This window comes from Giraffa tippelskirchi, chromosome 1 (genome assembly GCF_054371585.1).
Source record: "Giraffa tippelskirchi isolate mGirTip1 chromosome 1, T2T-mGirTip1v1.2.pri, whole genome shotgun sequence".
NCBI lineage: Eukaryota > Metazoa > Chordata > Mammalia > Artiodactyla > Giraffidae > Giraffa > Giraffa tippelskirchi.
In genome coordinates, this window is record NC_137275.1 from 131344391 (window position 1) to 131360230 (window position 15840).

At 44.4% G+C, this 15840-nt stretch overlaps 2 protein-coding genes across 17 annotated transcripts in view; one reads left to right on the top strand and one right to left on the bottom strand.

The window, feature by feature from the left end:
- ELP3 (elongator acetyltransferase complex subunit 3) overlaps positions 1–14653 on the bottom strand; it is a 143038-nt gene extending 128385 nt beyond the window's left edge. The window contains exons 1-2 of one of the 3 annotated variants that reach the window (XM_081497041.1): positions 14442–14653; positions 12412–12542 (exon numbers count right to left, since the gene is read on the bottom strand). The gene's annotated coding sequence lies outside the window, so the exon portion shown is untranslated. Of the gene's footprint in view, positions 1–5615; positions 6561–12411; positions 12630–14441 lie in introns of those variants that run through there. The other 2 variants (XM_081497040.1, XM_081497045.1) reach the window with 2 other exon arrangements.
- NUGGC (nuclear GTPase, germinal center associated) overlaps positions 1–15840 on the top strand; it is a 47980-nt gene that overhangs the window by 757 nt on the left and 31383 nt on the right. For 8 of the 14 annotated variants that reach the window (XR_014055840.1, XM_081496964.1, XM_081496942.1 and 5 more), the window contains exons 2-6: positions 6354–6441; positions 11260–11364; positions 12365–12473; positions 13786–14008; positions 14566–14796. Coding sequence is in view for 13 of the 14 variants with exons in the window: in XM_081496964.1 (XP_081353090.1) it covers positions 6399–6441; positions 11260–11364; positions 12365–12473; positions 13786–14008; positions 14566–14796 (711 nt within the window). In the remaining variant the exon portion in view is untranslated. Of the gene's footprint in view, positions 1–5127; positions 5346–6353; positions 6442–6637; positions 7080–11259; positions 11365–12364; positions 12474–13785; positions 14009–14565; positions 14797–15840 lie in introns of those variants that run through there. The other 6 variants (XM_081496982.1, XM_081497035.1, XM_081496974.1 and 3 more) reach the window with 2 other exon arrangements.

The following is a 15840-nucleotide window of genomic DNA, read 5'->3' on the forward strand; positions in this document are numbered from 1 at the left end:
GAACACCATATTACATTTAGTTGTCATGTCTCTTCTTGGCTGTGATCTTGTGTTTGATGACTTTGACAGTTTTGAGGAGCCCTGGTCAGCTCTTCTGTAGGATTCACAATGAGACTGGAGTTGCGGGTTTAGGGTGGAAGGTTACAGAGTTAAAGTTCATTCTCATCCCGTCACATCAAAGGTACATATCATCAAGATGATTTATGACAGTTGTTGTCGACCTTGGTCATCTGGCCAAGGGAGTATTTGCCAAGTCTTTCTACTATAAAGCTACTCTTTTTCCCCTTCTTTCCATCCTGTCCCCCTTGGAAGAAAGTTACTCTGTGAGGCCCGTGCCCAAGGAGTGGGGATTAAGTTCCCTTTCCCTCAGGGTGAAACATCTTTAGAAATTGTTTGGAATTTTTCTGTGTGGGAGACTCATTTCTTCTCCTCGTGATTTTCCTACAGTCAGTTATTTCTTGAGGGAAAGTGATTTTTACTTGACTTAAATGAATTTTAAGGCTACGTAAAGGCCAATGAACTAGAAATCTGGAGAATCGGGACTTGGTTTGAATTTTATAACAGTGTGATCTTAGGCAAGTCATCAACCCTTCCTCCCCAAAGAGAACTTGTGTTCCAGGCACCATTAATATTAAATACATTGATATGAAACTAGTACTGTGTTTAGTATTAACGTCATCTTATGCCTCATTAACTTTGGCTTGGGCGAGCAATATGAAATGATTCAAGTTCATTTCCGTAAAATCTGATAAAGTATGTAATGAAAATATCTGCTTATTTTACTTATCTAGTCACCTAGGGGAGAAGGACTGAAAAAAGTCATGCCTCCTCTATTGTATCTGCCTCTGGCAGCCGTGCTCCTAATGTTGCACACAGTAGCTGATGCATTAATGCTGAAAACATAACTCTTTTCCTCTGGGGGTTTGATGGCCCTTGTTTCACTTTTGCTTCTAAGCTAATGTGTTTCAATTGTCCCTTTGGAGTGTACCCAGTTTGGAAGAGCCGTGCAATGTCCAATAAAGTGGTTAGGAAATTCTGCCAACACCAAAAGTTTTTAAACCTTAAAAAAAAGAGAGGAGATAAATCCACAACATTCCATTTTTAAGAATCTGCTCCTTGCTCTTATTTCATTCTTCAATTACCTCCCTGTGGGAGGGGACAAGATGCTACCAAAGGCATAGAACCCTGAAAATTCTTCGTCAATGGGAACAAGAATGGGGGTCAGTTTATCAGTTACGGTGGCATCTGTTCCCCCTGCCCAAATAAGTTGACTTTGCCCAGGTAAATATTAGTACTGATTTCTTGTTAAACTATCTTCACCAAATATTCTGAAAGTCAATAACATTTGTACTGGTGCATAAGTGTCTGTGGGGCTTCCCAGGTGGCTCAGTAGTAAAGAATCTGCCTGCCAATGCAGGAGACGCAAGAGGCGCAGGTTCAATCCCTGGGTCAGAAAGAGCCCCTGGAGAAGTAAATGGCAACACACTCCAGTACTCTTGCCTGGGAAATCACATGGATAGAGGAGCCTGGTGGGCTACAGTCCATGGGACTGAAAGAGTCAGACATGACTGGGCACGTATAAGTGTCTGTAGACCAGCTTTGCATCAGTGTCACATACAGCCCTCACAATGAACTCCAAACGTTAAGCACTTTTTTATTCTCATCTTATATGTGGATAAACTGAGACTCAGAGAGGTTAAGTGCTTTTAGTGTCACACTGAAGTACCAGAGCAGGATCCCCAAATCCAGGCTTTCTGACTCCAAATCCTGAGTACTTTTTCCATGGCATCACTCACAGTCTGCAACGTAAGCCTGGGTGTGCGGACACTTTGCCCATTTTCTTACCTCATGTGTCCCCAGGACCTAGAACCATGTCTGGCGCACAGTAAACACTTAACAAATATTTGCTGAATGAATGAATATAATTCCTGCCATTATTAATTTTACCATCCAAGAATATGTTTAAAAGACACACGTCATTCAACAAATATTTACTCCGTGCTCACTATGTACTGAGCACTTCCCACATTTATTAAAAGTAGGGAAGAAACCAATGTTAATGATCAAAATGCCCCTTCAAGGAACTTTGCTAATTTAAGTATTTTAATTTTTTCCTATTAGTGCTGCCTTGAGGTGGGGGCTGGGGTTGGGGACTGGAAATGAAAGGAAAATAAGAATCATGTCGGGAGGGGTTAATGATGTGAAGCAAGGGAGGGTGGGACAAGATTCAGACTAAAGGAGAAGAGACTTAGACATTTGTAATTCTTAATAAACACATTAAATTCTGCACTGGACACGGACTGAAGGCAGATAAATGAACTACTCAACCCCCACCCTCCCACACACACACAATCACGCATGCTCACGTGCACACCCCCAACGCCCCCAACAGTCTGGCTTGTTTTATTCTGAGGGCAGTAGCTTCAGTTGGTGTCCTTAAGCCCAATTTCATCAAGCTACCACTCTCCCTCCTACTCAACAGCCTTCACTCCCCAAATGCCTCCTAATCCCTTAAAGGGAACCCCTCATTTGTGGGCATGTGCTCTTCATCTTTTACTCCGAAGCTCCAGAGATGGTTTAAATAGTACCAGTTAGAGGTTTCTTGGTGGAATGATGAGAACCCCGAACTTGGACTCACTGTGTGACCTTGGACAGGCCCCTTCCCCTCTCCAGGCATCAGTGTTCACATCTGTCGAAGGGGCTCAAGAACATTATTTCATTCCACTCTAGGAAGCTCTTCTAGGACAGGAGTGACCACCGCCTTGGTGTCACCTCTGTCATGTTCTCTTAAGAAAAAAAGAGAGTAAGCAAATACAAAAAAGAGGGAAAAGGGAGAGTGAGAGAAGCAAGAAAAACTGTCAAAAGTCGCAATTATTTGACAGGAAACTGATTCTGTGCAGCCTTCCCACATCTAGCTAAATATGCAGAGTCCCTTTTAAAAGATGCTATTCTTAGGCTCTCTGCGCATGAATGTAAATAAGTACTCAAATCAAAACTTAAATGCTAACCGCACAGTTGAAATACAAGCGAAATAAACCACACGTCAAAACCTTGCCCCTGTGAGCCATACGTGTGGACGTTTTCAACTGCTTCTCTGCAGAAACAGTTTTCACAAAACACACCACAGTTGCTGCCTTTTGGGGGGAGAAAGTGGAGCCCAACATAATCTGAGAAAGGACTAAGGGTCTTTTGCTCTTTAAAGCAAAATTAACCTGAAATTACCGTATTATCAATTGTGTTACTTTTGACTATTGTTATTGTTTGTTTAGCTGCTCAGTCATGTCTGACTCTTTTGCAACCCCATGGACTGCCGTCTGCCAGGCTCCTCTGTCCATAGGATTTCCCAGCCAAGAACACTGGAGTGGGCTGTCATTTCCTTCTCCAGGGGATCTTCCCGACCTAGGGATCGAATTCATGTCCCCTGCATTGGCAGGCGGGGAAGCCTGATCCATCTTCTGTATTTGTTCCTGGCATTGACTAGCACAATCAGTCGAAGGTCTACAGTGGATTTATACCCCAGGAGGACCATACATTTGTTGTTTCCAGAGCCCACTGTGATATGACGTTTAATATTTTGTGTGTGTGACTATGGCTCATGGAACTGCCATCTTCAGTAAACAACAGATTATCTTTCCAGGGGGCATTCCTAGTTTCGCATCTAAAGTTATTGTTAGGCGCTATCATATTTTTTCTCCTAACTTGCCTAGGTTTTGCCGAGGTTTAGCATTTCCAACCAGGAAACTCTCATGAATTTTAGTAACCTCATAGAGCCCTCCCACCACCAGCTTTACTGATGAACATTTCAAGCAAGAACTCAGTGTCTTGGGATTTGAAGAAGCCTTAAAGCCCGTCTAGTTCAATGCTGTTATTAGGTGATCATAACAGTGAAGATTTAGATACTTCTAGGAGCAGAAAACTCATTACTTACTAAGGGAGCTCATTCCATTTTGGACAACTCTGAATACAAGAGAAATGTTCAGTAAAAATGTACTTTCTTATACTTTCCACCTAGTGGATCTAGTTGCCCCCTCTTGGCACCACTGGAAACAGGCATTATCTCACTATTATATACAACTCTAAGGTCAAGTATTTGAAGACCACACAAAGTCCTCTCCACATCTTCTACTTCAGCCCATGTCTTCCTTCCCTTAAGCTAAACATTCCCAGTTCCTGTGGAGCAGCCCTATCAAAAACGAATTTGAGTGGCTTCCCTGGTGGTCCATTGGTTAAGAATTCACCTTGCAATGCAGGGGATATGAGTTTGATACCTGGTTGGGGAACCAAGATCCCACGTGCCATGGAGCAACTAAGCCTGAGCACCGCAACTACTGAAGCCTGAGCACCACAACTAGAGAATTCGTGCAGTGCAACAAAAACTCCCACATGACACAATGAAGATCCTGCAGCTTCAACAAAGACCCCATGCAGCCAAATACATGAATATTTAAAAACAGATTCAGTGTTTAAACACCCTTTGCCACGGAATCTCATCAAAAGCTTCCCATCCACTGTAATTAATTAATTCACCATGATGACTGATCATTGCCATTTATGATAGAAATACAACATTGAAACAAATGCAGCCATGACCTCGAATAGCGCAGACATAAAGAATCACAAGCATATAATTCAGGTGTGCTCGGACCAGCAGTGACACAAGAGGGGAATGAATGGGAACCAGGACACAGCTGCACAGAGGAAATGTGCAAACGAGATGCTGAAGAAAGAGCAGGAATTCACCAGGAAGAAGAGGGGAGCATGTTTCTTCTTGACTCCCCTGCCTCGGAGGACTGTAAGGAGTTTGGGGTGGTCTGAGCCCAGGTGAGGAATGGAGAGATGAGGAACTCTAGCAAAGGCTCAGGAACGTGTACATAGCAGAGTTCACACCACCTTCACCAACACCCACCAGGAACAGAAACCACTTGTTCTGTTGATACTCGTGAGCCGAACTAAGTGTGAGTGGCTCTTTTGACTGAGGGGCTGCGATTTTTGTTTGTGAGTGATATGTAAATTAGGCACAGTCTCCCTAACTAACGGCCAGCCGTGTGTCTACTGGGGGTTGACAGGTTAGTTGAGCTTTTGCATATTTCAGAAAGGCTGGTGACTCTCTGCTTTTGAATTATGCAGCTGAGTCGTCCAATCAGCAACATCAGAAATGGAGAGGAAGCACTTGGGGTGCCCCCGACTTGTGTCCCTCAGATCCTCCCTGATGTGTGGAGGCAGAAACACTCCAGGACATCAGCACCCACCGTTCTGAGGCTTTGTGGATCCAGTTCTCCCTCTGTGTTCAGTCTCTGTCTCCCAGGACTGGAGACAGGTTGGATCCAATACTTCTTTTTTTGGAGGTACTTCCCCCTAGCCCGCTACAGATGCCCCATGAGGCACAGCTGACATAATCCCCAGTAGAGGTGTCTCCCTGATTGCAGTGCCGGGTGGGGTGGTGAGGAAGACCCAGAGAACCTAACAGTTATTTTATCTCTTCTTCCCTGCTCAGCATCCTCCAGAGCAACTGCAGGGGACCCCAGGAATATCAAATGTTCCATCCATCTCCCCAATAATTGCTGAGACCCACTGGGACTCAGTGTTACTCAGTGGCCCAGGGGTTCCGGGCTTACCTTATGGGGGTGCAGATGTCTCCCGAAACAGCAAAGCTGTATAACTTCACCTTCAAGGCTCTGGTCGTTAGAGGTTTATTGTCTTTTCAGACTGAGCTGCCTTCAAGATCTCAGGTCATTTCAGTTTAAAGGTCAATGGATAAAAAATGATGGGGATATATGTATACGTATGGTTGATTAATTTTGCTATGCAGTAGAACTAACAACACTGTCAAGCAACTATACTCCCAATAAAAATTAACAACAACAAAAAAATTACAAGAATTTCTTTTAAAAATCTGCTATATACATTCATGTGTAGTTTTTTGTGTGGACACAGCTGTCAGCTCTTTGGTATAAATACTGTATTCATGACTGCCAGATCAATGCTGAGTATGTTCAGTACTGTAACAAGTTGACAAACTGTCTTCCAACGTGGTATTATTTAGCACCATCTGCAATAAATAGTCATTCCTTTTGCTCCAAAAAAAAAAAAAATTCTATGGATTCAACTATTGCTGAAAATCAATAGTCAAACGTGGACTTTTGTTTGTCATATTTAAACCAACACATAGTGGATAAGCTGTTATAAAGGATTCAAAGATAAGGTAGAATAGCCGTTGCCCTTTAGAAGCTTGGTATTTAATTGGGGAGACAAGGCGTAAGCAAAATTACATGTTCTTTTTAGTTTTCGTTTTGTATTTATAATTTCTGCCGTCTACTCCTCCCCACCCCCACCCTGTACTTTGTATTTTTCAGGCTGATGCTCTAAGTGGACAAAGACAGGCGGTTACATAACAGGAAATGGCAGAAACTGAAGATTTTCTGGTTCAGGAGCTACATCCAGGTAACGTCTCTTCACTATCCCCTGATGAAGTGAGCAAGAACTATTTACCATTTTATATGTATGTATGTATGTATATGTGTGTGTGTGTGTGTGTGTGTGTGCGCGCGCGCGCGCGCGCTAAGTCACTTCAGTCATGTCCAACTCTTTGTGACCTCATGGACTGTAACCCACCAGGCTCCTCTGTCCATGGGATTTCCCAGGCAGGAATACTGGAATGGGTTGTCATTTCCACCTCCAGAGGATCTTCCTGACCCAGGGATCCAAATTGCATCTCCTGCATTGCAGGCGGATTTTTTACCACTGCGCCATTGGGGAAGACCTGAGCAGTAACTATTTGCCATTATAACCAAGGGCAAAGGGGTTGGGACTGTATTAAACTATAGTCATTTTTCCCTGTTCTTTATTGAGAAGCTGCTTTCTCACAACATATTTTAACAGTGGGTGAATATCAATTATTTCAATAACAACTAGAAGAGCCTGTTAATAATCTAGTGGGTTATCTGACCAGAAATTCAACTTGTGCCCCCACCCTCCTTTAAAAGTTCAAATAAACAAAATTCAAAAATACATAAATAAAAGAAGGTTCCAGGAAGTCATCTTGGATTTTCCAAGGGCAGCCCCCTCTCAGAATGGAGAAGGTAAGCCCCTGAAATTATTTTTTGTGCTTTCTGAAGGAGAACTGTAGGGTGAACCACACTGGAGTCCCCAAGGGTGGCCTCCCTTCCTAGAAGGCTGGGTGTAGGACTCCAGAGACAAGGAGGGAACTTCCCGTGGGAAGATGCAGGGAAGTAACCTTTGGGGTGTATCACATCCTTTGTGTGTTGAGAACTGAAGAGGAAAAATTTTCTTACCCCTGCGGATGAATTCCCTTAGGGGCAAGGGTCAGTGGGGGTAGCGCTGGTATCTGAGACATGGCTGTGCAAGCAAACTGAAGGAATTGCAACTTCAGGGCCCCTTTGGGTGAGGTTAGTCCTGAAGGTGTGGGGCGTCCTTCTGGGAAATCTGTGGCAGGTTCCCTCAAGGATCTGGATCAAAGCGCCTATATTGAGATGGTGGTCAGAAGCGACACCTTGTGGCAGCAAGGAGTGATAGCAGCAGAGACTACGGTAGGCTTCTCGGGACTGCCCCACCCACCCCTCTGCTCTCGCCTCCAATGTTGTCTAGCCCATAAGTTCTGTCACTATTTTGTGACCCCATGGACTGTAGCCTGCTAGGCTCCTCTATCCATGGGATTTCCGAGGCAAGAATATTGGAGTGGGTTGCCAATAAATCAGTGTTATATAGTGGAAAAGGGAAGGGAGTGCTCGAACAATTACAGGGAAGAAAAAGAGAAATGGCCAGTTCACACCCATTCATTCTGGTTACAATTTAGTATGAAATCAGTCGGGAGGATCCCCTGGAGGAGGGCATGGCAACCCACTTCAGTATTCTTGCCTGGAGAATCCCATGGACAGAGGAGCCTGGTGGGCTACAGTCTGTAGGTCACAGAGAGTTGGACACCACTGAAGTGACTTACCATGCAGGCACTACGATTAAGTGTTTTAAATCCTAGATGAACTACTTTCTCCTTTCCACCTGGTTTTTCATTTTGGATATTAAAGGCAAAGTGTAAAACCTTGCTATTTAACCTGACTTCTCAGTGTTTGCTTTAGTTGAGAAATAAGTTTCCACACTTTGATCAGACTGATTGCCACTCCTTACAAAGCTGAAATAAAGGCCAGGATACATGGGCTGTATTGAGACTCTTTTAAGTTTGTGGCTAAGATCCTATGCAAACGTTGTTTAAACAAAAGAGTTCCTGAGTTACAGGGTCAAGATCAAGGCGCTCCATCCTTTTACTCTTTCTACAGGCAGGTGTGAAAACACTCTGGAATTCCAAGACACTGTTTATAATGTGTTCTAAAGTGTTCTTCAGCAAGCCACTGGCCTAGCAGCTGGAGTAGTATTTTTTTAGTAGTTAAAAATTATCTGCTTTATTCTGGTAAAACTTTTTGGTAGATTTTCTAGGTTTTCCCTTGATAGCTTTAATCATAACATATTTAAAACTCTGTTTTTCTTTTTTAAACTCCAGGATGAATAAAATAGAAGAATAATTTATAAACATCTTCCAGAATATTAAACCATAATAGATAATAATTTAAAGTAAGAAGACTGTAATTGTGCATCGAAAAACATTGGACTTGTGGTGTCCATTCTTGGCTTCTAGTTATTGCTCTGTCATCTGCTAGCTCTGCGCCCATATGACAAGTCTCTTGATTTCTCTACATCTCAAGCCATACATATTTTACATTGCTTTCCAGCTCATAAATCCTGTGATTCTGTCACCCCCTTGTTATCAATATCAAGGTTCAAAAGTTTAACCCACAGTGGATTTCCTTAAGCTAAATTACTGAAGTTAGATATTGATATTTGCTTATTATAATCAAATACTTGGGGGACTTCAGAAAACCTTAACTGCTTCCATTTTAAAAAAGCTTTTAATTTTATATGGAGTATAGTTGATTAAAAATGTTGTGATAGTTTCAGGTATACAACAAAGAGATTCAGCTGTACCTATACACATATCCTTTTTCAAAATTTTTTCCCATTTAGGTTGTTACAGAGTTCCCTGTGCTATACAGTAGGTTGTTAGTTATCCATTTTATTTTATTTTTTTAATTTTTATTGGCGTATATTGCTTTACAATATGTGTTCGTTTCTACTGTATAGCAAAGAGAATCAGCCATATGTGTACATATATCCCCTCTGTTAGTATTTCCTTCCCTTTAAGGTCATCATAGAGCATTGAGCAGAGTTCCTTGTGCTATACAGTAGGTCCTTGTTTGTTATCCATTTTAAATACAGCAGTGTGTACATGTCCATCCCAAACTCCCTAGCTAGTGGCATATTTTTTTCTTCTTCTCTGCCCCTTTCTCTCTAGCTCTAGCCACTGAGCCAGCAACCACTTGGTCTTTAGTTCTAAGGCAGTCCTTAAACTGAGCCAGGATAAATTCTTTGAGTGGAGCATACTTGTAAGGTTAGAATGTCTGAGATGGAAGGGTCTACAGACAAGCTCTTTCAACTCCCTGTCACTGCGTGAGCAGGAGGGGGCCAAGATTCAGGCCTTGGCAGACAGCTCACCCCGCACTGCAGTACTCTGGGGTGTGAGCTGGCTCCAGAACACTGTGGAATTTGTGCTGGCAGATGCCGGACTGAGGCCGCCTGAGCTGTCTGAGAGACTCGGGTCTGGAGCCTGTGCGGGAGATTGGGCCTTCTGCTCAGGTTGCCATCCTGGGTCCCTGAGTGATGCTCCCTTTCTGTGGCTCTTGAGGGAAGATGACCTCCCAGTGTCATGCTCAGTTTGGGGGCCTCATGCCCTTATATGAGCTTGGAGTCAATTGTTTTTCCAGGTCACTTCCCGGCCATTTGCTAAGGTTTATGCCACCCCCAGGAGTGCTGGATTAGCCCATTTCCAACAGTCTTGACCTCCAAAACCCCCCTACTGTCCCTTTCTCACCAGGTGAATCCTGCCAGGGGTGTGTTTTCTAAAACCCACCCAGGGCCTTCTCTGGTGGTCCAGGGATTAAGAATCCACCTTCCAATGCATGGGATGGGGATTTGATTCCTGCTTGGGGAACTAAGTTCCTACACACCGTGGGGCAATTAAGACTACGTGCCGCAACTACTGAGCCCGAGCACCACAACTTGAGAGAAGCCTTCGCACCACAATGAAAGATCCCGCATGCCACAACAAGGACCCAATGCAGCCAAAGGAATTCTTTTTGTAAAAAAGTTCAAATACTACATATGATTTTAATGTATATTTAACTATGTTGCAATGGTGCTCAGTATTTCCTTATATTTCATATTTAATTATCACAGCTTAAAGAATAAATATGTAACCAAGACCCAGCACAATCAAAAAAAAAAACAAAAAACAAAAAACCAAACCATCTAAACACACAGTTTTGGTTTTCAGTTATACCCTTTCCTGAGGATTATGGAGCCTCCCAGTTCTTCACTTTGTAACCAACAGAAGCCACTAAAGTGAATAAACCTCTGCAAGACTACAAACATTTGCTTTTTGGCAACTTTTTTCCTTGCCTGTGTAAGGAAGCAGCTACTAGCATCTTTAAGGGAGGAAAGAGGAAAAAGCCTTGTCCCCCAATTTAATCTCTGAGGGACATCCACTTGGAGGGCAGTCTCCACTGCTCTTGTATTCCTTCTATTTTTGTCAACTGACTCATTGTACAGATAAAGAAACTAAGGCTCAGGGAGAAGAAGGGATTTACCTTGGTCACATGGCCTGTTCTGTCCTCTCATTCTGCTCCTGATCAATTTCCCGGGTTGCAAAGATCTCCCTGAGGCCTTTCTCCACCCCACACTGAGCCATCTCAGGCTTCCCTCTACACTCTTGGCACTTGGTGAAGAATATCCAGCCATCTTGGCTTCCCAGGATTCGCAAGCAGGAACTTTTCATGTCATCTTGACTTATCTTCTGGGCAGATAGGTTGGGCTGCATTTTGGAACTAGATGCAAAGTCTTGGGACTCTGGGAATTGGGAATCAGACTGGAATGATCCAACAGGGCTGCTTCTGAAATGAGCTCACAAACAACCAGGGCTGGCAGGGATCCTTCTAGCCTCCTGGGGTTTGTGTATTGATAGAGGTCAGGCAAAAATAGTGACCCCTGAACAACATAGGGATGAGAGTGACGACCCATCCCCTTCACAGTTGAAAATCTGCATATAAGTGGACTGTGGTTTTGGTCTACGGTACACCATGCCCCCAAGACCTATAATTTTATATGTAATTTTATGTAACTTCTGTTTATCTCTAGTGGATGATGATATATTTAAAGAACCAATGAGAAAAAGAAGACGATCCGATCGAGACCAGAGGTTTCGAGCATTTCCTTCTGTGGAACAAAGTGCCCTCAAGGAATGTGAGTGTCCTGAGAATGCTTTATCACTTGTTTAATGCAGCTCTGTTCTTTCCCAGATGTGTTAACACCCTCAAAAGAAGAGAAGGGCACTTGAAGAAGCAGGATGGAACAAGTTTGAATGATCTTGATCCCATAAAAAGAGGCCTCGGGACTTCCCTGGTGGTCCAGTGGTTAAGATTCTGAGCTCCCAGTGCAGAGGGTCCAGGTTTGATCCTTGGTCAGGGAACTAGATCCCACATACTGCAACCAAGAGTTTGCATGCCGCAACTAGGACCCAATACAGCCAAATAAATAAATATTAAAAAAAAAATAGGAGGCCTCCTAGTCTCTGCAGAGATACTGTGATCTGACAGTTTATCTCTCAAGATCTGGATAGAAGGCTTGTTACAAAAATAATCTCTTCCTGATTAACACTGTGAAAATGGTTGGTTTGGTGCTTTTGTGGGTATTTATAGGATGTCCTTGCAGTTTTATTCTATTTATGACTGCAGGAGAGAAGACTGTAGTGGTGCTGTAGCCCACGGTGAAGTGGATGCTGACTTGTGTTACCTCGTGCTTCAGAGCCACCTGGCTCCTTGGGGGGGCTCTCGTCATCAATGATTGCTCTCTCCCACGATCTGTGACCTCTCCCATCAGATAACTTGCTCTTTTGTTTAACTGGCTTTCATTGCATCCCCCCCTCCCCGCTTTTCTGTAGTATTAAGCAGACTCCCCCTGTGGAGACCAAATGCTTGATCCCTACCAGGTATTAATGTGCTTAGTCACTCAGTCGTGTCCGACTCTTTGCGACCCCGTGGATGTAGCACACCAGGCTCCTCTGTCCATGGGGATTCTCCAGGCAAGAAGAGTGGGTTGCTATGCCCTCCTCCAGGGGATCTTCCCAACCCAGGGGTCGAACCCAGGTCTCCCGCATTGGAGGCAGATTCTTTACTGTCTGAGTGACCAGGGAAGCCTGCCAGGTATTCATACATCCCCGCTAATACATCTCTATTGATTCCAGATGAAAAACTGGAGTCTCGGACCAGAAGAGTTTTGAGCAACACTTACCAGAAACTTATTCAGTCTGTGTTCCTGGATGACAGCATCCCCAACAGCGTCAAGTACCTCATGTGAGTCTGGTATCGGCTACCATCAGATCTTCCTTGAATGTCTTTCCTCAGGTGGTGGTAGAGGCTTTTCTGCAATAATAAAAGAGAATTTCTGGTTAGGAACTAAGCAAAGAAAGCCAGAAAGTTCTGTCGCTATGGACCATTTCTGTTAACACTGGTAGTTGCCACTCACTGCGCTGTCACCGTTGCTAGGCAACCTGCTAAAGATTTTGAAAACAGAAGGTGAAAGTGCTTTACATTCATACATCAAATTCCATTAATTGTTCCAATACTCCTAATAAAGTAGAAGCCACGATTATCACCCCACTATTTTCCTAAAATTGAGGCTCAAAGAGTTCAAGACATTGACCAAAGTCACACTGCTGATAAGTAAAAAGGGTGGAATCTAGCCCAGGCAGTGGGACTCTGAGCCTGTGCCATCAAAGGTCCTGTCCAGCTGCCTTGAAAGATTTAAGTGGGGTTGAGGCTACATCTCCTGCCCAGTAAGACCCTTAGGGTTGCTCCTAATAACACTTCTCACCACTGTATACAGTTCATGTCTAAGATCAAGACTGTGTAATTTTCATGGAACATAAACAAGGAGACATCACATCTATATGATATACTGTAGAGTTTGTGTAGAATTATCATTTCTTCTTCTTGTGTGTTCAGTTGTGTCCTTCTGTTTGTGACCCCATGGGCTGTAGCCCACCAGGCTCATCTGTCCATGGGATATCCCAGGCAAGAATACTGGAGTGGGTTGCCATTTTCAACTCCAAGGGATCTTCCCGACCCAGAGATTGAACCCATGTCTCTTGCCTCTCTTGCATTGGCAGGCAGATTTTTTTACTACTGTGCTACCTGGGAAGAATTATCATTGCCAAGTATTACTGCATATTCTTTTCTTAAACATAAGATTTTTTTCTGTGCTGAGTCTTGGTTGCAGCACATGAGCCCCTGGTTGGGGCACACAGGCTTCTCTAGTTGCAGCACATAAGTTTCTCTAGTTGTGGCACATGGGCTCAGTTGCCCCAGAGCATGTGGGAACTTGGTTCCCCAACCAGACCAGGGATCCAACCCACACCCCCTGCATTGGAAGGCAGAGTCTTAACCACCCAATTAGGGAAATCCCTTTATGCATAATCTCATTTGATCCTCCTGACAACTCTGTATAGTAAACAGGGCTAGGTATTCTCCTTTGACCAAAGAGACTGCAGAGACTCAGAAAGATGGGGTGGCTTGACCAGGATTAGAGCTCAGTTGCTGTATGTTCTGACATTCTCCCAACCTTGCTTTGATGACCTTGACAATGAGCATTTTAAAACTGATCTAGAAACAGGCTTCTTGCCATGATTGAAAAACCATCATTGGACCCCGTCTACATTGGATTATTTGGAAGCACTGGGGCTGGGAAGAGCTCCCTGATCAACGCCATCATCCAGCAAGCCATGTTTCTCCCTGTGTCTGGAGAAAGTATATGTACATCATGTATCGTTCAAGTGAGCTCGGGCTGCTGTGAGCAGTATGAGGCCAAAATCCACCTTCTCTCCGACCAGGTAAGAGCTGCCTCCCTCCTTCCTTCCTTCTCCCCTTCTCCTCTCCCTCCCTGTTATGTTCTCTCTCTTCCTCCTTTCTCCCTCCTTCCTCCTTTCCTTCCTTCCTTCACTCCTCTTTCTCCCTCCTTCCTTCCCATTCTCCCTATTTTCCTCTCTCCTCTCCATCCTTTCTTCTTCCTTCTTTGTCTTCCCTCTTCCTTTCCTTCTCTCTCTCTTACAGAATCACATTACATTCCTTGTAAACATAGCTCACATCTTTGTTAAACGAAAAGAATGTAGCCCATAGACAATGAGAAAGTCCAAAAGAATGAGATGGGGGTTCTAGCTTGGATGCTGCCTCAGCTGGTTATGGGACTTTGGACAAGACGTTTTCCTCTTTGAGTTCCTGTTTCCTCATTGACCAAACAAGGGGGTTGGGTTAGATGACACCTGCCTGGATTAGATGATCTTAGATTTCCTGGAGCCCCCTGCCCCGCACAGGCTCACTGGACTTTGCCAATGTCTGCTGAATCTGTGTCATGGGGGGGGGGCGGCTTGTCCCCCCTCTGTCTTGGCAGGAGTGGAAGGAGGAGCTGAAGAACCTGACAACACTCCTGCACAGGACGGAGGAGCTGGGCGGAGAAGAGGAGGATGCGTGGGACAGGGGTGATGCGGTGGAGGAAGCTGTTTGGAAGCTGCAGATGTTCTATGGAAACGGAGCAGAAGGAAAGAGCTACGAGGAGTTACTAAGGGCCAAGCCCAGGGGAAAGATTCCCACCTCCAGAGTCATCTCCCTCAAGGCAGAAGAGGTAGCTTCAAGATGTTTCTCTTGATTTTATCACAAGCCTCAAGGGTAACAGTTGAATCCGTTTAGGGCATTTGTGCAAGCCACCAGGTTCTCTCTCCTTCCTTTTTTCATTTTTATTTATTGACTTATTTTTGGCTGTGCTGGGTCTTCGCTGCTGCACGGGCTTTTCTCCAGTTGTGGCAGGTGGGGGCTACTCTCTAGCTGTGGCACTCAGGCTTCTCATTGTGGCAGCCTCTTCTGTTGCAGAGCACGGGCTCTAGAACACAGGCTCAACAGTTGTGGCACTCAGGCTTAGTCACCCTGAGGCATGTGGCATCTTCCCGGATCAGGGACTGAACCCACAGCTCCTGCACTGGCAGGTGGACTCTTTCTCACTGAGCCACCAAGGACACCCCCCGCCTCCGCTTTTTAAAAATATTTTTATTTACTTATTTATTTGGCTGCGCCAGGTTTTAGTTGCAGCACACAGGATCTTTGATCTTCAGCGCTTCAGGTGGGATCTTTAGTTGCAGCACGTGGGCTCTAGTTCCCTGACCAGGGACTAAACTCAGGCCCCCTGCATTGGGAGTGCAGGGTCTTAGCCACTGGACTAGCAGGGAAGTCCCAAGGCACAATGTTTTATTGGAAATAAGTTGGTACCAAAATCAGAAGTAGCCATGATATTCAATTTGCGGTCAAATGGGAATTTTTCGTGTCTGAGGGGGGAGCTTTTGTGCACAGCAAAGACTGTTGATAGTTACATGAGGATTAATTAAGGATGTGTTTTGCAGCAAATAAAAAAAAAAACACCCAAGTTTATAACAGCTTAAACAAATTGGGATTTATCCATTTTCTCACATAAAAAGTCTGGGGGCAGTTGGGTTTGTGGGTTGGTTCAGGGGCTCAATGACATCAAGAGCCACATACCTCGGTCCCCCTGACCTTCTACATTCCGTTGCCTCATTGTCACACAATGGCTACTGAAGTGCTCAACTTCTCAGCTAGCTTCATGGAAGGGACAAATGGCTAAACAGGGGGTACCAACCCTGTCTCCTCTTTTAGTGGG